Genomic DNA, 20,579 nt, shown 5'->3' with positions numbered 1-20,579 from the left:
CAAAGATGTGGACGGGCTAGATTCTCCGCCCCGCCACACCACTTTTCAGCCTTGACCTGCCTGCGGGATTCTCCGTTACGCCAGCCGGTCAATGGGGTTTCCCATTGTGGGACAGCCCTACGCCTTCGGCAAACCCCCGGGTGCTGGCAAAATGGAGAATGGTGCCGGCGGAGAATCCCGCCCGTGGGGCAGGATTTCACGCTGACTGGAAATTCCGGTCCCAAACCGGCGCACGGTTTCCCAGCATCGAGGGGTGTAGTCAAATGGAAATCCCGTTGACAACGGCGGGACTGGTAGATCCTGCTGGTGGGCCACCTCCGCCGCCAAAAAACACGCGGAGAGATAGTTGGTAAAGGAGAGACAGTTGGTAAATCCCAACCAGGATATCAGTTCGGTGGAGAAAGAATTCAGTCGGTGAGTTGCTGGCATAGAGTTATAATGTGACTCACACATAGGAATGGGATACTCAAAGGAATTAATAAATGTAGATATAGCTTTACATTAGTAACCTTATATACATTTTACAAAAGCGCACCTGCTTTGATTTTGTTCTCAATGCAATAATGGATTGTGATTTCGGATTTAGACACCTGTTTGTGTCATTTGAGCTGCCAATTGATAACTGGAAACTGGATAGTCAATGATTTAAAAATATTCTCAACAGATGTTAAATCTGATACTCAAGTTGAGACGCAAGTAAGCGCACAGGAGTGAATACCTAAATATGGATGAAATTTGATACTGCAAGAATTTTGTAGAACTATTTACACATTTGTAGCTCCTTTACTATCTTCCATTTTTGATTTTATGTTGTAGTAATTATTAATGCTTCAGAAAGTGTATTAATACATTTCACATCTCAGTCTCTACATGTTTGCACCTCACAGTGACTGAAGTACTTTATGTCATTGAATCTTAATTGATCCATTATCATGATGATATACTTAAAAATCAAAGCCGAATATTGCTTTCCAACTACTGCTGTAAAGAAAATACAGAATACTTCAAATAGTAATCTAGTATGCATTGGAACTTTATCTAACTTTTGAATGGGGGAATACCAATACAGCATTATAGAAATTGCTGCACTCTGAGTCATTGTATTGTAAGTTTATTTAGCTGTGGAAAAGGGCAAAGAGCAATCTAGAGTTAAAAAAATAATTAATGGGAGAGGGTCAACTTCAATGGGGTGAGAATGGATCTGGTCCAGATAATTTGGAATCACAGAAAGGCAAACATCTGTAATAGAACAATAATCTGCCATGGTTTACTAAAGTAGTTGAAACACTTGTCAAGAGGAAGAAGGAGGCTTATGTAAAGATGAGATATGAAGGTTCAGTTAGGGCTCTCGAGAGTTACAAGTTAGCTAGGAAGGACCTAAAGAGAGAGCCAAGAAGAGCCAGGAGGGGAATGAGAAGTCTTTGACAGGTAGGATCAAGGATAACCCTAAAGCTTTCTATAGATATGTCAGGAATAAAAGAATGACTAGGGTAAGAGTAGGGCCAGTCAAGGACAGTAGTGGGAAGTTGTGCGTGGAGTCCAAGGAAATCGGAGAGGTGCTAAATGAATATTTTTGTCAGTATTCACACAGGAAAAAGACAATGTTGTCGAGGAGAATACTGAGATACAGGCTACTAGACTAGAAGGGCTTGAGGTTCATAAGGAGGAGGTGTTAGCAATTCTGGAAAGTGTGAAAATAGGTAAGTCCCCTGGGCCGGATGGGATCTATCCTCGGATTTTCTGGGAAGCTAGGGAGGAGATTGCTGAGCCTTTGACTTTGATCTTTAAGTGATCTTACAGGAACAGTGTCAGAAGACTGGAGGATAGCAAATGTTATCCCCTTGTTCAAGAAGAGGAGTAGAGACAACCCTGGTAACTATAGATCAGTGAGCCTTACTTCTGTTGTGGGCAAAGTCTTGGAAAGGTTTATAAGAGATAGGATGTGTAATCATCTGGAAAGGAATTATTTGATTAGAGATAGTCAACACGCTTTTTTGAAGGATAGGTCGTGCCTCACAAACCTTATTGAGTTCTTTGAGAAGGTGACCAAACAGGTGGATGAGGGTAAAGCAGTTGATGTGGTGTATATGGATTTCAGTAAAGCGTTTGATAAGGTTCCCCACGGTAGGCTATTGCAGAAAATATGGAAGCATGGGATTCAGGATGATTTAGCAGTTGGGATCAGAAATTGGCTAGCTGGAAGACGACAAAGGGTGATGGTTGACGGGAAATGTTCAGACTGGAGCCCAGTTACTAGTGGTGTACCACAAGGATCTGTTTTGGGGCCACTGCTGTTTGTTATTTTTATAAATGACCTGGCGGAAGGCGTAGAAGGATGGGTGAGTAAATTTGCAGATGACACTAAAGTCGGTGGAGTTGTGGACAGTGCGGAAGGATGTTACAAGTTACAGAGGGACATAGATAAGCTGCAGAGCTGGGCTGAGAGGTGGCAAATGGAGTTTAATGCAGAAAAGTGTGAGGTGATTCATTTTGGAAGGAATAACAGGAAGACAAAGTACTGGGCTAATGGTAAGATTCTTGGTAGTGTGGATGAGCAGAGAGAACTCGGTGTCCATGTACATAGATCCCTGAAAATTGCCACCCAGGTTGAGAGGGTTGTTAAGAAGGCGTACAGTGTGTTTGCTTTTATTGGTAGAGGGATTGAGTTTCGGAGCCATGAGGTCATGTTGCAGCTGTACAAAACTCTGGTGCGGCCGCATTTGGAGTATTGCGTGCAATTCTGGCCGCCGCATTATAGGAAGGATGTGGAAGCATTGGAAAGGGTGCAGAGGAGATTTACCAGAACGTTGCCTGGTATGGAGGGAAGATCTTATGAGGGAAGGCTGAGGGACTTGAGGCTGTTTTCGTTAGAGAGAAGGTTAAGAGGTGACTTAATTGAGGCATACAAGATGATCAGAGGATTAGATAGGTGGACAGTGAGAGCCTTTTTTCCTCGGATGGTGATGTCTAGCATGAGGGGACATAGCTTTAAATTGAGGGGAGATAGATATAAACAGATGTCAGACGTAGGTTCTTTACTCAGAGAGTAGTAAGGGCGTGGAACGCCCTGCCTGCAACAGTAGTGGACTCGCCAACACTAAGGGCATTCAAATGGTCATTGGATAGACATATGGATGATAAGGTAATAGTGTAGATGGGCTTTAGAGTGGTTTCACAGGTCGGTGCAACATCGAGGGCCGAAGGGCCTTTACTGTGCTGTAAAGTTCTATGTTCTTTAAAGAGGAGGGACTTTAGTACAGTCGAGACACATTCTCATGAGGAGGAAAAATAGGGCATGCAAAGCCAGAGCACCCTAGATGACAAAAGAAATAGAGTGAAATGAAGCAGAAAAAGGGGTTTATATGACACGTCAGGTGGATAATATAAGTGGCAGCCAGGCTCGACATAGGAATTTCAGAGGGGATGTTAAAGAAGAAATAAGACAAGCAAAGGGAGAGCATGAAAAGAGACTGGCAGCTAACACAAATGAATACAAAAATATTCTCTTGCAATATAAATGATACAAGTGACAGGATAAATCGGACTGATTGGGACCCAGAGGAGAATTACACAGTGACATAGTAATGACAAGGTACGAAATGACTACTATGGTAGCATCTTGTTCCTTGGTAAAGACGAATTCCAAATCATAGTACAAGAGGAGGTAGGTGAGACAATGGATGAGTTCAAAATTGGTAAAGAAGAAATGTAAAGGCTGGCTAAACCTAAAGTTGACAAGTCACCAGGATCAGATGTGATGCGTCAGAAGGTATTGAGGGAAGTAAGGGTGGAAAGTATGGAGGTGCTGGCCATGATCTTTCAATCCTCCTTGGATAGCGGGGTGTGTCAGAGGATGGGAGAATTATATATTTTACACCCGTACCCAAAGGGTTTAGAGATAAACTCAGCAAAAACATTTTCAAAGCAGTGTTGGAAAGCTTTGAGAAATGATGATCTGGAAAAAAAATGAAGTCACTTGGACAAATGTGGATTGATTAAGGAAAGCCATAATAGATTTGTTCAGGGCAAATTGGGCCCAGCTAACTTGGTGGACGTTTTTGAGGGTTGAAGCCAATTAAATAAAAGTGAGAGGTGCAGAAGATAGTGGCGAGCCACCTTCTTAGTGATGCAGTCCATGTGGTGTCGGTGTTACCCACAGTATTGACTTTTTTCTCACGGTTTGATACAACTATTGGGATGCCAGGCCATTTCAAAGGGCGTTAAAGTGACAGCTGTAGGCCAGACCAGGTAAGAACGGCAGCCGTCCTCTCTCAAACGGCATTAGTGAAATCAAATGGGTTTTTCAAAAGTTTTAGTTTCATGATCATTTTTAATTCCATACCTATTTTTGATGACATCTGTTAATTAATTTAGTTTCACTAGCTGCCATTGTGGGATCTCAACTGTTCCTGCAGCACTAGTCCAGGACTCTGAATTACAATTCCTGAAAATTATCACTATGCCACTGTTAATTGGTGCTATCTGGTACAGCTGGGTGAGTTGTTAAGCTTTTAGCTGTGGGATCACATGTGTTTTGTTTGGATTAGTTTTTCTACATTTAATGTAAAATACGAGCATGAACGTTGAAAATTTGGAATTCTGGTGTGCAGCTTCCATAAAGCATTCCACTGTGTTCCATAGACTGATTATGGGATGCTTTATCTTGCCATGAATGTTAGCTATTGGATCAAAAGAAAGAAGTGGTTCGTGGTACATTGTACCAAATGACTTTTAAAATATTTGTTCATGGGATGTGGGCATCCCTGGCTAGGCTGACATTTATTGCCCATCCCTCATTGCCCTTGATGAGATGATGGTGAGCTGACTTCTTTAGCTGCTGCAGCCCATATGTTGCAGGAAGACCCACAGTGCTGTTAGGAAGGGAGTTCCAGGATTTTGACACAGCAGCAGCGAAAGGACGACAATATAGTTCCGAGGCAGGGTGGGGTGTGATGTGGAAGGGAATTTGCAGGTGATGGTGTTCCCATGTATCTGCTTCCCTTGTCCTTCTACGTGATAGAGGTCATAGGTTTGGAAGGTTCTGTCGCAGGACCTTGGTGAATTGCTGCAGTGCATTTTGTAAATGGTATACAGTGCTGCTGCTGTGCATCAGTGGTGGAGGGAGTGAATATTTAAGCTGGTGGATGGCGTGCCAATCAATCAGTCTGCTTTGTCCTCGATAATGTTGAGCTTCTGAAGTGTTATTGGAGCTGCACTCATCAAAGTAAGTGGGATAGTATTTGATCACACTCCTGACTTGTGTCTTGTAGATGGTGGACAGGCTTTTGCGAGTCAGGAGATGGGTTACTTTCTGCAGAATTTCCAGTCTCTGACCTGCTCGTGTAGCCACAGTATTCATATGCTTGGTCCAGTTCTGTTTCTGGTCAATGGAAACTCTTAGGATCTTGTTCTAAATTTCAAAGGGAGAAGGTTCGATTATCTCTTGTTGAAGGTGGTCACTGCCTGGTACTACCGTGGCATAAATGTTACTTGCCGCTTTTCAACCCAAGCCTGAATATTGTCTAGTTCTTGCTGTTTATGGGCACAGACTGTTTCAGTATCTGAGGGGTTGTAAATGGTGCTGAACATTGTGCAATCAGCTGCGAACATTCCCACTTCTGACCTTATGATGGAGGAAAGGTCATGAATGCAACAGCTGAAGATGGTTGGGCCTAGGATACCCCGGCAATGATGTCATGGGACTGAGATAATTGGCCTCCAACAACCACATCCATCTTCCTTTGTGCCAATGGAGAACTTTCCCCCAATTTCCATTGACTTCAGTTTTGCTAGGGCTTCTTGATGTCAAAATTGGTCAAATGTTGCTTTGAGCGTCAGTGAGCAGGCTATTGCTAAACAAGCACTGCCAATAATACTTTCCGTGATGTGGAGATGCCTTCAAACAACCACACAACCTTGTTTGCAGCAAACTACCCAGCCTTCAGAACAGTGACCACGACACCACACGACCATGCCATGGCAAACTCTGCAAGACGTGCCAGATTATCGACATGGATACCACCATTACACATAGAACATAGAACAGTACAGCACAGAACAGGCCCTTCGGCCCTCAATGTTGTGCCGAGCCATGATCACCCTACTCAAACCCACGTATCCACCCTATACCCGTAACCCAACAACGCCCCCCCCCCCCCTTAACCTTACTATTATTAGGACACTACGGGCAATTTAGCATGGCCAATCCACCTAACCCGCACATCTTTGGACTATGGGAGGAAACCGGAGCACCCGGAGGAAACCCACGCACACAGGGGGAGGACGTGCAGACTCCACACAGACAGTGACCCAGCCGGGAATCGAACCTGGGACCCTGGAGCTGTGAAGCATTTATGCTAACCACCATGCTACCCTGCTGCCCCTACACATGAGAACACCACCCGCCAGGTACACGGTACATACTCGTGCGACTCGGCCAACTTTGTCTACCTCATACACTGCAGGAAAGGATGTTCCGAAGCGTGGTACATTGGCGAAACCATGCAGACACTGCGACAACGAATGAATGGATATCGCGAAATAATCACCAGGCAGGAATGTTCCCTTCCAGTCGGTGAACACTTCAGCAGTCAAGGGCATTCAGCCTCTGATCTCCGGGTAAGTGTTCTCCAAGGCAGCCTTCAGGACGCGCGACAATGCAGTATTGTCAAAGCAGAAACATATAGCCAAGTTCCGCACACATGAGTGCGGTCTCAACTGGGACCTGGGATTCATGTCTCATTACATTCATCCCCCACCATCTGGCCTGGGCTTGCGAAATCCTACCAACTGTTATGGCTTGAGACAATTCACACCTCTTTAACCTGGGGTTATCCCTATCTCTGGATCTGTAACGACTTAATTACCTGCAAATGCTCGCATTCTAAGCATTGTCTGGCATCTTTGAATTTGTCTATATATATGTGTTTCTGACCCAAGCCAGAAATCGAATCTGGGACCCTGGCACTGTGAAGCAACAGTGCTAACCACTGTGCTACCATGCCGCCCATGGAATGTGTCAAAATGTCTCAAAGAACTTGGATTATTTTGTGGAGTGCAGTATTTGTTATGTGGACACGCAATAGCAAGATCCCATAAATAGCAAAATTCCAGTTAACAGCTGCGTAATTCATCAGGAATGCCTGTAATGGGGCGAATTTAAGGAACAGCAAAATTTCTGCAGAAACTAGAAACATTTTAATAGTCGGAAGGAACTGTATTGGACAGAGCTACGTGAATTTACACACAAGTAGAGAGGAAGAGATACAATTCACTTATAAATAGGGAGTAATGATAAATTGTTATTTTACGTCACTCTCAGGTGCATTGTTTCTCAATCATATTTAAATAAAAATGGCGAACTCCCTTCACTCTTGGGGACAGTGCCACTTTGAAATGTCCCACTCCAGCTCAGCTGCTTTTCTCTCCACCGTTCTCACTCACGCTAGTTTGACATGACTGAATCAGCTTATTAATCAAGTTGGTTCACATTCCTAACTTCCTCTTCCTACTCTGCGGGGCAGGGGGAGGAGTTTGTTAGTTTATGGCTGCCCCATTTACCTCACAATATACTCGACATTTCAAAAGCCCCTCATTGGCTGTGAGCCAATGTGCTGGGGTTGTGAAAGACGTTACCTAAATGTATATACTTTGCATAATGGGAAAACCTATATATTATATGTAGAGGATTTGTATATGGTCACTTTCTGGAAGCAATGGTGAAAGGGCGCTGGCAAACTATTGGTGAGATGAGAGATCAGAAGTTGGTGTCAAGCTGGTGATGCTGGCAATGGGAGATGGGACTACCCATCAAAGGAATTCAGCAAGCCGAGGGCCTGCTACTGATCGACAGGGATGCTTCCGAACGGCAAAGCTTTCCTTTATTTCTCATTTTCTCAAACCACTGTTGCCATTAGAGACCGCCATGCAATATAAAGGATATAATTGTGCAAGTCCCTCATCAGCACTGTTATACTGTAATTATAGCCCAATAACAGTAACTCGGGAAGTTGAGTCTTGGGATTATGTAATTGTGAAAGAATGTGGTTTTATGGATTTGTTAATTGGAGAGAAAATCAGGCATTCTTCCCATTTTAATGAATGAGAAAGTTTCTTTCCTACCTTATGCAGTTCTTATGGAAAATTACATACAAGAGACTGTGGCTTGTTGAGGAATACTCTCAGAATCTCTAGGCACTGTTTACACTAAAAATACCACAAAATAACTTTTGACCTGATTTTCACATAGAAGAGTAAATTATAGAAGCAGAGGAAATAGGAGCAGAAGTGGCCCATTTGGCTCTTTGAGCCTGCCTCGCCATTCAACTTGATCATAACTGATCCTCTACCTCAATGCCATACTCCTGCACTTTCCCCACACCCCTGGACACATTTTAGAGTCTAGAAATCTATCTATTTTCTTAAATATATATTCAGTGATTTGGCCTCCAAAGCCTTCAGTGATTGAGAGTTCCATAGATTTGTCACCCTCTGAGGGGGTGATACATTGCGATAACTGCACGCTGCAGCTAGGAGCACCGGCGAGGAGCAATTCATGTCATGCAGAATGGCCAGCATGCAGCCCACTTCCAGCCCACCCGAGACTTGGCCCCGCAGATGTCTGTTTCACTGGGGTCGGGATTTGTGTTCAGAGCCTGACCAGCCAAGAAGATGGCTACTGAAAGACCTGCCCAAAGGCACTGAATGCTTTCATTCGCTGGATGACGTTGAGGGGAGGAGGGATATCATCTTCTGCAGGGTGGGGCAGAGACTCAAGCCTGTGATCCTGAATGAGGCCTGGGAGGAGGTGACACTGGCTGTGAGTGTTGGCAGCATCATCAAGAGGACCAGCATGCAATGCCAGAAGAAGATAAACAACGTCCTTCAAATTGTTCAGGTGAATAACCACCTCTGTGCCCCAGGCAACACTCCTGCCCCTCACTTCTCACATGTGCCCTCAATCCCCTCGAGGTAATACTGTGGAACTGTCCGACATGTCCGACTCTAATTCCGAGGTGCAGGGGAATGGTTTGTCTGAAGTCAAACTTCCCCCAATCAACACCTTGGAAACAAATTCTTCCATTGCTGTTTGTTTAAATGTGGTCTTAATTATAGAGCATATTTTCTACTTCATTGACTATTAAATAGAGATCGTAACAGCGATGATGTAAATGGAAGTTTTTCTTTCTTATTTGAGAGTTAGCAAAGGTGATGAACACTGCCATTTTTAAAAAAAAGGACTTCCTCCTTTCTAGATTTTTTGTTGTTGTTGGGATGTTTGGTATTCTTTTGGCATACTCTTTGGTATTCTGTTTAGTCCTGTGACTTGATCCAACTGCCCAGCATTAAAATATATAGAATACAAGAGCATGGATGCACTTCTGAGGCTGTATAATACTCTGGACAGACCCCATTTGGAGTATTGTGATCAGTTTTGGGGCCCTAGCGAAGGAAGGATATGCTGGCCTTGGAAAAGGTCCAGAGGAGGTTCACAAGAATGACCCTTGGAATGAAGAGTTTGTCATATGAGGAACGGTTGAGGACTCTGGCTCTGTACTCGTTGGAGTTCAGAAGGATGAGGGGGGGAATCTTATTGAAACTTACAGGATGCTGAGAGGTCTGGATAGAGTGGACATGGAGAGGATGTTTCCACTTGTAAGAAAAACTAGAACCCGAGGGCACAGCCTCAGACTGAAGGGATAATCCTTTAAAACTGAGATGAGGAGGAATTTCTTCAGCCAGAGGGCGGTGAATCTGTGGAACTCTTTGCTGCAGAAGGCTGTGGAGGCAAAATAACTGAGTGTCTTTAAGAGAGATAGATAGGTTCTTGATTAATAAGGGGATCAGGGGTTATGGGGAGAAGACAGTAGAATGGGGTTGAGATAAGATTGGATGAGCATTGAAATCTTGGAGGGTTGTAGGGCAGGAGGAGATTATGGAGGGATTTGAAAACAAGGATGAGGATTTTAAAATCACTCACCCGACCATGTCTGTGTCTAACTGATTTAAAGAGTCTTCACTGCTTGCTTGTCAATGAGCCGGTAAGTGGTTTGGGTATAATATAGAAGAGGAAGGGGTAATCGCATAATATTGCACAGAATCTTTACAGTGCAGGAGGCCATTCATCCCATCGGGTCTACACTGAAAAAGCACTCTATTGAATCCCACTCCACTGCCTCACCCCCGTGACCTTGCACATTCTTTACTTTCCTTCAGCAATAAAATGCCATTGTGAATAGCTCGATCAAACTTCTATCCACCACTCTCTCAGGACATTCGTTCCAGACTCTTTGGGTGCGATCTACTGGCTGAATGGGGCGCAAAGCTGCTTGGAGAGGCTTCTTCCAGAATCTACCCAGCTGGCACACCTCGCGAGATCGAATGGGATTTTGCGAGATGTGCTCTGGACCCCGCCATTGTGGGCGGGATCAGTATTTGGTAAATCTGCATATTAATGAGTTGCTACTCTCACTCTAATCTCACTTCTACCCGAGGCGTTGGGGTCTAACCCCATCACCTCGGAGACCTTAGGTGTGCGCTGTTCCGTACTGGTCCCCACAAAACCCGATCCCCAGCGCAGGCACAATGCCAAACTGGCACCTTGGAACTGCCAGTGGGGCACTGCCAGCCTGGCACCCTGGCTGTGCCACCTGGATGTCGGGGAGGCTGACAATGCCAAGGTGCCTGGCTGGCATTGTGCCTGAACTGGGGATCGGTCCTGGGGGACCCTGCCTTGTGAGATAGGGTGTGGGGGGGGGGGAGAAACCCCCTTATCGTGTGGCGGGGGGGGGGGGGGGGGGGGTGTGGAGGGGGGATATCGGAGCGCCATTTATAAATGGCGTCTCGATTGCCTCCTGCACACAGGAGTGTGGTGCAAGGCATTCCCTGCTGAAACCTTGGATTGCAACAGAGTCCCGTTGGATAGCGTGTTCTTTCTTGGCACTGCGAGTGACGGGAAACATCCGACTAAACACGTTCCACACCGGACTCTGTTTCACATTGGCTTCCCTATCATATTTAAAAATCCTGAAATATTGCATATGCCCCTCTGATTTTCCATCTTGAATTATTGAGCCTGACCCATCCACCTGCAGAGAAATAAATTACTTTGAAGAATAGGGTGACTGCGCTGAAAGTAGGTAGTTCAATTACTCCTTTTTTGCAATGCAACAGCGGCATCTACGTGAAAGGATTTGGGCAGACAAAATACTGAGGCACATGCTTAGTTCATGTTAAGGTGATGGCTTAAAATCTGTCTCACTTCAGGAGCATGATGGAAAAAAACGGTTGCTGAGTCAGATGCTTCAATTTAGTGGCAATGTACTGTCCTTAAGATAAATTTATTTGAGATTTATAAAACATTTAGCTGATTTAAAAGTTGTGAACTCTTATGAAGCAGGACAAGCATGGCACTGTTTTTCAATAGAGAAGCAAAGCTTTGTAAAGCATTCAATGGCTTGCGGGCCTTTTTGTTGAAGTACAACATGTTGTAGTTGTCTCAATGCTGCTCCTTTCTTCAAAGTGTCGATATGTGAATTGGACATGCGGCAACTCGAGACATAGAAATAAAATGTTCCACAGCAGTTGATGTAACTCGTCAAAACAGCAAAACAAGGGCTTGGATTCTCTGCTGCGGGGTTCCCTATGTGGCAGTGAATTGGGCGCCGATCCGTTTCCGATGCTCTGCCCCCCCCCGCCCCCCACCCCTCCCAGCTGGTGGGCCCAGATCGGGGTTCATGCCCGAGTGCCAGCCGGAGAATGCAAATGGGTTTGAATGGCCCATTTTCACCCACTTAGTGGACTGGGCACCAATATCTCTGAGCCCGCATGAATCTCCGGTCCTCTGGGCCGGGGATCACGGACGGGGGTCATTACTGGTGTTTACCAGAGTGGCCCTGACGTGGTGGACCCTGCTGTGGGCAAGTGGGTAACCCCTTAAGGGAGTGGCCCACAAAGTCCACCCGAGGGCCTCCCCCTCCAAACAATTTCAGAACTGCCCACTGCACTTCCACGTGGCATCCCCCCGAGACCCCCCCAAATGAGGGGACCCCTTCCCCCAGAGACCCCCTAAATAAAGGGACCCCTCCCCCCCAGAGACCTCTGAAATAAAGGGACCCTTCCCCCCAGAGACCACCTAAATGGACACCAACAGAGACCCCTTAAATGAAGCAACCCCCAGAGACCCCCTAAATAAAGGGACCCGTCACCCCAGAGATCCCCTAAATAAAGGGACCCCTATCCCCAGAGACCCCTAAAGAGACCACTTCCAATCCCCAGAGAACCCCTAACTAAATGACCCCCCCTGTCCTGTCCCCCCGTCACCCCCTAACTCAAGGAACCCCCCCAACAGACCTTACAGAAAAGAGATCACTGTCTGAAAGTTAGAGAGCAGTCCAGACAGGGACAAGTGAAAGAAGCTACTGTTATAACACTCACCTCATATAGTGCAGGCGCCGACAACGACCCCGATGTGGCCAAAACGGGACTGATTTTTGCATGTTAAATCACGCCCAAAGCCATTTCCTTGGAGAATCCCTGTGGTGGAAACCAGACGCATGGCCACATCAGGGGGCTCTGAGGACATTGAAGCCCCCGGATGGTATGGGACATGACAGGCCAGTACCATGGCCCCCTGTAGTCCCAATTGGTGCCAGGGGACAGTGCTAGGTTGGCACTGCCAAGGGTTGGGGGCTGAGAGGGGTGTGGCATGAAAGGGGGAGGCATGAAGGGGGCATTTGATGACCCCATATCAGAGATTTGCTCAATTGGGAGGGGGGCCGCTGGTACAACAATTGGGGGGAGGAGGGATTGATGCCAGTGAGAAGTGGGCGGGGACTGATGTGAAACCTTTTGGGAGGGCCTTGATTCCAGTGATCCTTGAGGGATGTGGGGAGGGGGTTGGGAGAGGGGGTTGATGTTTGAGAGAATGGTGGTGGTGGTGCTTTGACTGACACTTTGAGATCAGTGCACTCTTTAAAAATGTCACCCCGCTTTCTGTGTCGCCGAGCTTGCTGAGTTTAGGCCCCACCCCTCAGTGCCGGTACAAAACCCAACCCCCCTCCAAAATAATTTGTTTGCTGTCTTTAATTTGTTGCCATTTGCCACACATTATTTTGAGTTGTTGTGAGTGGAGTTAGAAGGATTACTCTGACCAGTTACTGATCTACTTTGCCTTTTCTTCGGATTGGATGAGACAATATTCTAGGCCATTGAAACAATGGTTTTGGTTTAATAATCACAATTTTTGCTATGTAAGTGTTATGTGATCAGCTAACAAAGCTACAGTTTGTAGATATGTGTAGGTAATGACTTCACGGGTTATTTTTGTTAAATACAACTAGCATATCTCATGTGGTCATATCCATGGGGCTGGTTTAGCTCACAAGGCTAAATCGCTGGCTTTTAAAGCAGACCAAGCAGGCCAGCAGCACGGTTCGATTCCTGTACCAGCCTCCCCGGACGGGTGTTGGAATGTGGCGACTAGGGGCTTTTCACAGTAACTTCATTGAAGCCTACTCGTGACAATAAGCGATTTTCATTTCATGGCTATTTTGGAATTTCCAGCCATTTGCTGGCGGTGGGATTCTCTGCTCCCGCCGGCAGTGCACCCCCGCCCATTGGTTTCTGGGTGGCATGGGCTGGCTTCAAAGGGAATTTCCATTGACAATGGTGGGAGCAGAGAATCCCATCTGCAGCAAACAGCCCACCACCTCTCATCGCCGATAAACACGTGGCTGGGAGACCAAAGAATCCCACCTGTGATATTTCACTTAAGGCGCTTGTAGCTAACTAAAGGCCAGTTAGAGAGATACCTCTTCCATGTCGTCTCTCGTGCTCGCTCATTACCTCTCTCACAAGGTTACATAGACATCTACCTCTTGTCAGAAAATCAGACGGTAGCCCGCCGGCATTACCACTGGGTTTTCACGCCGTATTTTAAATGCTTTATCCAAACAAATGAAAGGGGTGGGTCCAACGACATCATGCGGGCAGGGCCCAGAACACCTGCAACTTTGGTTTCTAAACTTTTTAAAGGATGTACATAAATAAAAATTGAAACCAGTGCCCCCCCCTTCCCAACCCAAGTAGACACCGCACCCCGCCCCCACCATGGACCCCCCCCCCCCCCCCCCCCCCCCCCCCCCCCGCAATGCAACACCCCCCTCTCACCCACATAATATAGCCTTAACAGTGCTGGCATTCAATGCCCGGGAATGACCCTCTTTCCTTCGGGTTCTGTACTTACCTGTGCGCCTCTGGCGGGGTCTGCTCACCAGGTGCACATCATGGGGGACCTGTCTTGATTCACACTGGTGTACCTTCACGCCAACGTAAATGGCCAACTTAATATTGGAGGGGGGGCTATCAGATGTAAAGGCCTTAAAATGACATTGAAATGACTACAAATGGGAATCCTGGCACGTCATTTGCTGTGAGGGGGAGGGGGGGGGGGGGGGGGAGAATGCACATTCAATCGGGGATTCCCACCCACGTAAAACCCGTTTTGAGATCCCCACTTGATTGGCCTCCTCCTTTCTCTCCCCCTTCCCCTCTGAAAATGGGAGCGGAAAATCCCCACCTTGTCCCTCATTTCAAATGGAAAACACCCATTGTCTACTGAAATTTTATCATGTCTCCTGAGTGCGGCAGTGGAGCACAAAAAGGCAGAACTTTTGGAATAACCAAGGAATTTTATATAACTGAATGACAGGATAGGATTTTCACAGAGCAGGAGAGGTGGGTTGAGGGAAGGGAAAATTCCAAAAATATCATTGGGTTGGGAAGCTGACATGTTCCCACCCCATTCCAGCTTTCCCAGGTGTGTTGAGTGTCTTGGGGAATCCCCGCAGCTGCAGCAGGAAGTGCTGGAGGCAGTTGTGAGCAGTTTTGTGCACGGATCTGCTCTTTCAAAACAGCACAGGAGTCCCACACTATCTGCAATCAGCAGGTTGGAGAAGCGAGTGTGCAGTGAGAGTGATTGCCTCAGTAACACTGACAGGTTGGGAAGGTTTTAATTAGTTGTACTGAAGAGTCCCAGTCCTGGTCAGGTGAGAGGTTGCTGTGTAAAGCACTCCTTCTCTCAGTGAACACTTTCACTACCTGGCATTTCACTTATCCACCCACCTTCAGCTGTACTGTCTGGCTGCCAACCCTCACCACGGCATGGGGAGCAACTTGTACAGCTCTGCTGTCCCCCTCTTAGAATTACACTGTCATAGTCATGCAGTTTAACAGCACAGAAAGAGACCCATTGGCCCTCTTCTGTGAATCAATGGCATAGGTTCTCCACTGCAGCTGCTCCACCAACAGCCGCAGCTGCCTTCTCCTCAGCTGCAGCCTGTGCTACAGGACAGAGGGAGTGGACATTGAGATTCATCTGGGAGGAGGCAAAATGACCTGTTATCCTATTATGTCTGAGTACCAGTGCTTCAGGAGGCCCCGGCTGCCATGACAGTTCATTGTTGACATCTGCATCCTCACAGAACACAACCCTCCCCAGGTGGCTCGGTGGGCACGCATTTTCATTCACTGACAGTATCCCATGATGGAGATCCAAAATTCCTTCCACTCTTTGTTCTGTCTCAATCCAAGTTGTGTGCTCAATTCCCCAGTAACGGGAGAAAACAGATGGGTTTTACTGCTGTAGTGGCTTTCATGCAGAGGAGGAAAGAACTGTGGAGGTTCACTTTGAGGCATGGGTGGCAGAGGGTGGCAGGCTGAAGGCAAGGGTGAGATGGGAATGTGAGGTGACTGCAGGGAGAGGAATGAGTGCTGCTGGAAGATGTCTTGAACTGAGGCTTATTGTGCAAACAAACACGAGGGAAGGGAGAGTGTGACACCTGAAGGTGTTAACCACTCATCTGCCTTGCCTTCCTGAGGTTCTGGGTCCTTGATTGGAGGGAACATACTCTGGCTGCTGATTTTCTCGGCCATTTCCAATCAGGCCTGCTTGGTTGACAAGGCTGTCCTCTTCCTCCCGTCCTTGGGTGAGCTCACCTCACTGCTGGACCTCCGGGTAGGAGCTAGAGAACCAGGAGGCAGCCTTCCCAGTCCTGAGAGTGCTGTTGCAGCCCGGAAAGACCCAAGTGCTGCTGGAATTTTCTGAAACTTGCCATGGGCCCTCGAAAGAGAAATCCTTCCTCTGACAAAATAATTGCACCATTCTGCCCACCCTCTCCAATTAATCAGGGTGTGAGATATCCCATTGTATCAGGAATTCCAGGATGGATTTGCCTGACGGGAGGCGAGAAGACTGACGATGAGTTGGAAAGTAGTTTCCTGATTGGTTTGCTTTTGGCAAAGAGCAATTGGAAAACCTGCTATTTGGGAGGTCGGGTTGACGGCCTGAAAATAGTCCCATTGCTGCGCCAGAGACGAAGGCAGTAAAATTTGACCACACTGTCTACACTTCCTTAATTGACTTTTAGTGTAAACAAAGCCAAGGTTCTGATCTCCACCCTAAATAGCAACTAACTTCTGAATGAACTCCAGTCAGCGTCTGCTTAACTACAGTTTGACAATTAGATACCCGCCTATACGTAAGCATCACAACATTGTGCTTTGCATGCTGTAATGTGCCTATCCTTATAAAACAACACAATCACTGAGAACAGAGAGACAGGAGATCACCTCCTGTAATATTATGTAAATTTTATATGTGATTGTACCTCCTGTCTCATACTTTAAAATCAAAAGCAAAATATTGGGGTGAACTCTCTGTTGGTGGGATTCTCCGTTCTGCCGGCAGCGCACCCCCGCCTGCGGGGTTTCCAGGAGCATGGGGTGTGCATGAGTATTTGTGGAAATCCCATTGGCTGGCGGGAGGAAGGGAGAATTCCCACTGACAGTGGCAGCACGCCACTGAGGAGCACACGGCCGGGGAGGTGGGGAATTCACCCCATTGCAAACGCCGGAATTCTGAACGAAAAACAGAAAATGCTGGAAATACTCAACATGTGGCATCAAGGAGAAAGAAGAGAAGGAATGGGTGCATTTTAATGATCATGTCCAGGGGCCCATCCACTAGGCAAAAACATGTGACAACCCTACCACTGCCATTTGCGGCAAGCCCGATAGGATTATGTTCCACTCGTTTACTTACCTGCTCACTGTCAGTCTTCTCAGCTCCTGTGAGGCAAATCCATCCTGGAAATCCTGGTACAATGGGATATCTCACCCCCTGGAGGCCAGCAGCTGTAAAGACCAGCAGTGCTGTTTGGACTTTTAGGGCACTGCTACTTGCAGAGGGGCCTGTATCAGAGTTCGAAAATGGAGCCCAAGGATACAGGAGAGTGGGGTGTTCACCCGACTGGACAAGCAAGCCCCAGCAAGGGATGGGAGGTTGGTCAATTGGAAGAGCAGAGGTGGCGGGGTAGGGGTTCTTACTCTAAGTCACTCAGTTCCTGCTAGTAAGTGGCTTTGTTGGGCATAGAGTGCCCAGAAAGTAGGCACCGCTACTATCGCCCTCAGGCTCCAGACCTATCCGCTTGGGTATTCCTGGTGGTAAATCCATATGCTGTGACCATGTAGTCAAATATCAGTGGGAGTGTGATGAGGCCATTGACTGCCTCAATTGTTTTCCAGGCAGAAGGCCTATCTCCAGCCCACCGGAGCAAAACTTAATTGATAGGAGATAGGAACCATGGCGCCATCTTCACCCTGCACCTTCCCACCTCTTCACATAACAGTCTTCCCTGTACTACTCCCTCCCGACGATCACCTCTGAAGTTGCCTCCAGGTTAGGGGGCAATAAATTTCACTCAATAGAGACGGTTTTGAGCCGGCACTAGCCGTGCACGGATTGGCGACGCAGGAATAGATAAACGCGATTCTCTCCGGAGCGATCATGTTTCCTCAATTTCCCCGCCCCTGCCACGAGGTTCACACCTACTAATTTGAATAGATTTCCATTTATTTAAATATTATTAACAAGTCTCCCGCCACATGATTTCCCTCCTCACTAAATATTCAGACCTCGTTGATGTGAAGTCACGTCGGTGACGTTTACAACAGGTTTGGCCAAATGAGACAAAAACAGAAAATACTGGACAATCTCAGCAGTTCTGACAGCATGTGTGGAGAGAGAAGGGAGCTAACGTTGCGAGACTGGACGACTCTTTATCAAAGCTGGAGAGAACTGGAAATAGGATCAGATTGATACTGTTGTGGGAGGGAGGTGGAGAAGTGGGACTGGGTAGCAGGCCAGCGATAGGTGGAGATTGACAATGATGTCATGGACAGCAAAACAAAAGGAATGTAAATAGTGGTGTTCATGGCTAAGAATGATGGCAGGCCAATAGTGCAGGAAAAACAGATTGAGGGAAGAAATGAAAATACATTGATGGAAATAAAAATGGGGTGAAGGTGGAAGAGAAGTTTGCAGTCTGAATTTGTTGAACTCAATGTTAAATCCGGAAGGCTGTAACGTACCTAATTGGAAGATGAGGTGTTGCTCCTCCAGTTTGCATTGGCCAGTCCATTGCATTATATCCCTCCAGGAGCACAGAAATAAGTATAGCCCCGGGCAGGGAGAGGAGGAAAGAAGGCTCTGCCCAGGCGGTGTCCTGTCACTGCCCCTGGCCATGGTACCTGACAGTGCACACTTGGGCTTGGGAGGGCCCTACCAGGCTGGTGAGGGGTGAGGCGGTCTCCTATAATCTCAATGGCTGTCCCACAGCAATTTAACACTGGGAGCAGCATCAATCGATTTGAGGCGAGACTTACTCCCCTTTCTGTGAAGGATGTCCTGTCTAAAGAGATACCAGCCAATCGAGCTGTTGTACATGGTGCAAATTTGCAAATTTAAGAGTTCAAGAGAATCTTGAAACTCTTGGTAGGTAGTGGTATTTAATCACCATTCTCACTGATGGTACGTTTGGATGGCCAGTAGAACCAACCAGGAACACGCCCACTGTTGGCACTGCAGCCAGTCACATCATGCTGAGGAGTCCAGGTAAAATTCAGGGTCAGCGGATCTCAGCAAGGGGGTTGAAAGGGGAACTGAGTTCAGGGGCGCAATGACCTTTGGGGATGTGCCTCCGATGAGCCCAGGAAAGTTTCACCAGCCCTCCCACCCTTATCTGGCATTGTGTACTTAACATGGTTATTGGTATTTTCCAATAAGTAACACAAGAGTTCAGTGTATCGTTATATTCATTGTTTTCCTCTCTTCCTGCAGGTAGATTTTAAAGGATTACCTCTATTAACTGACATCAGGCAAGTGTCTTCACGGCTTAAGAACAAGATTGCATCAAACCACTCATCAACAGAGATTGACTATTTTCAATGCTAGGGTGACAAAGGAACTCCGTCCAGTGCATCAGTTGAAGATGTAGTTATTCAATGCACAATTGCTGTGTACTTTTGCTTCACCACTGCAAGATACATGACCCAGTAACATGCGTCCAGGGACTGATCATACAGAAAATAAATTTGCCTCATTTACCTGCAACAGAGGCTATCAAAAACTTCCTCGACTATTTTATGAAGCTGAGAACCAGCCAATGAAATTACTTGCAACACTGGAGGTCAAAGCAGAGCGCAGGTTCGGGTGGAGTGGGTATATTTTTGCATGGAAAGCCAAACATGGCACCCTGTTTTTGGGAGTAATAATACTCTGCGTAGTTATGGCATCTTATATTTTAACTAGAGACCAACAGAAATTTCTACTGACTCCATCCCCGTTCCAGTACAGTGCAACCAGCAATAATGAAGAATCTCCAGAATTGGACTCTACAGAAATTGAGAGCGACACTGACAGGCTTTCCTCGCCATTTAATTGGTTGGAAAGAGTCAGTTATGCAACCCCAGAAACCATCGCTGAAACTAGCGATTCCAAACTTCAGCTCAAACCTAGAAGACTGCCAGAGAGGGAGGATCTTATAAAGCAAGAGGCACATGTGAGTTTAAATACATTTTTCTATAATGTATCTGTTGCACTGTCTTCCATGACATCTTCAGAAAACAATACTTAAGTATTTTTGTAACTTTCTGATGCATTATCAAGTTATAAGTATATAGTGCACAACAATTTTCCACTTAGTGTATTTATTAGTGATTAAATTATTGGTTTCACTCTTTAAGGATCTAGCCCTCAGTGCTGGAGTCTAGACTAATATGGTACATGCCAACTTTACAAGTTGCTGCGTGTAACTAATAGGTTAGAATCATTATAATGGAACACAGTTGATACTCAGGATCATCTGCTCCAGACTTAAAAAAACATATTTCACTGGTATGCCAACCAATCACTATTAAATGTTGAAGAATGGTATATTTACCTTGTGTCAAATCTAATATTGGTAGTGATTTTGTTTTTAAAGTTATTCATTCATACTGAGGAGGATGATTCATTTCGTTATGCATGATTATTGGAAGTATTGAATTTTGAGTATTAATGCAGTTCTTCCTTGGCTATCCTGATGTTTCAGAGTTGTACGGTATGGCATGAAGGCAGACTGGAAGGTTCCAAATTCAATCTTTGGTCTATGTTGCACTGGTTAATCTTAGTATTAAAAGGATAAGAAAGGTGTGCAAAGCCTTTCTTACTTTACATAGTCACATATATATGAATGAAATGA

At 46.2% G+C, this 20,579-nt stretch overlaps 1 protein-coding gene across 2 annotated transcripts in view; it reads left to right on the top strand.

The window, feature by feature from the left end:
• LOC119979496 (carbohydrate sulfotransferase 15-like) overlaps positions 1 to 20,579 on the top strand; it is a 77,496-nt gene that overhangs the window by 4,358 nt on the left and 52,559 nt on the right. The window contains exon 2 of one of the 2 annotated variants that reach the window (XM_038821795.1): positions 19,178 to 19,898. In XM_038821795.1, the coding sequence (XP_038677723.1) occupies positions 19,398 to 19,898 (501 nt within the window). In that variant the 5' untranslated portion in view covers positions 19,178 to 19,397. Of the gene's footprint in view, positions 1 to 19,177; positions 19,899 to 20,579 lie in introns of those variants that run through there. The other variant, XM_038821796.1, reaches the window with a different exon arrangement.

Source organism: Scyliorhinus canicula, chromosome 16 (assembly GCF_902713615.1).
Source record: "Scyliorhinus canicula chromosome 16, sScyCan1.1, whole genome shotgun sequence".
Taxonomy (NCBI): domain Eukaryota; kingdom Metazoa; phylum Chordata; class Chondrichthyes; order Carcharhiniformes; family Scyliorhinidae; genus Scyliorhinus; species Scyliorhinus canicula.
The sequence above is the reverse complement of the archived record's forward strand: the minus strand, read 5'-3'. Positions and strand labels throughout refer to the sequence as shown.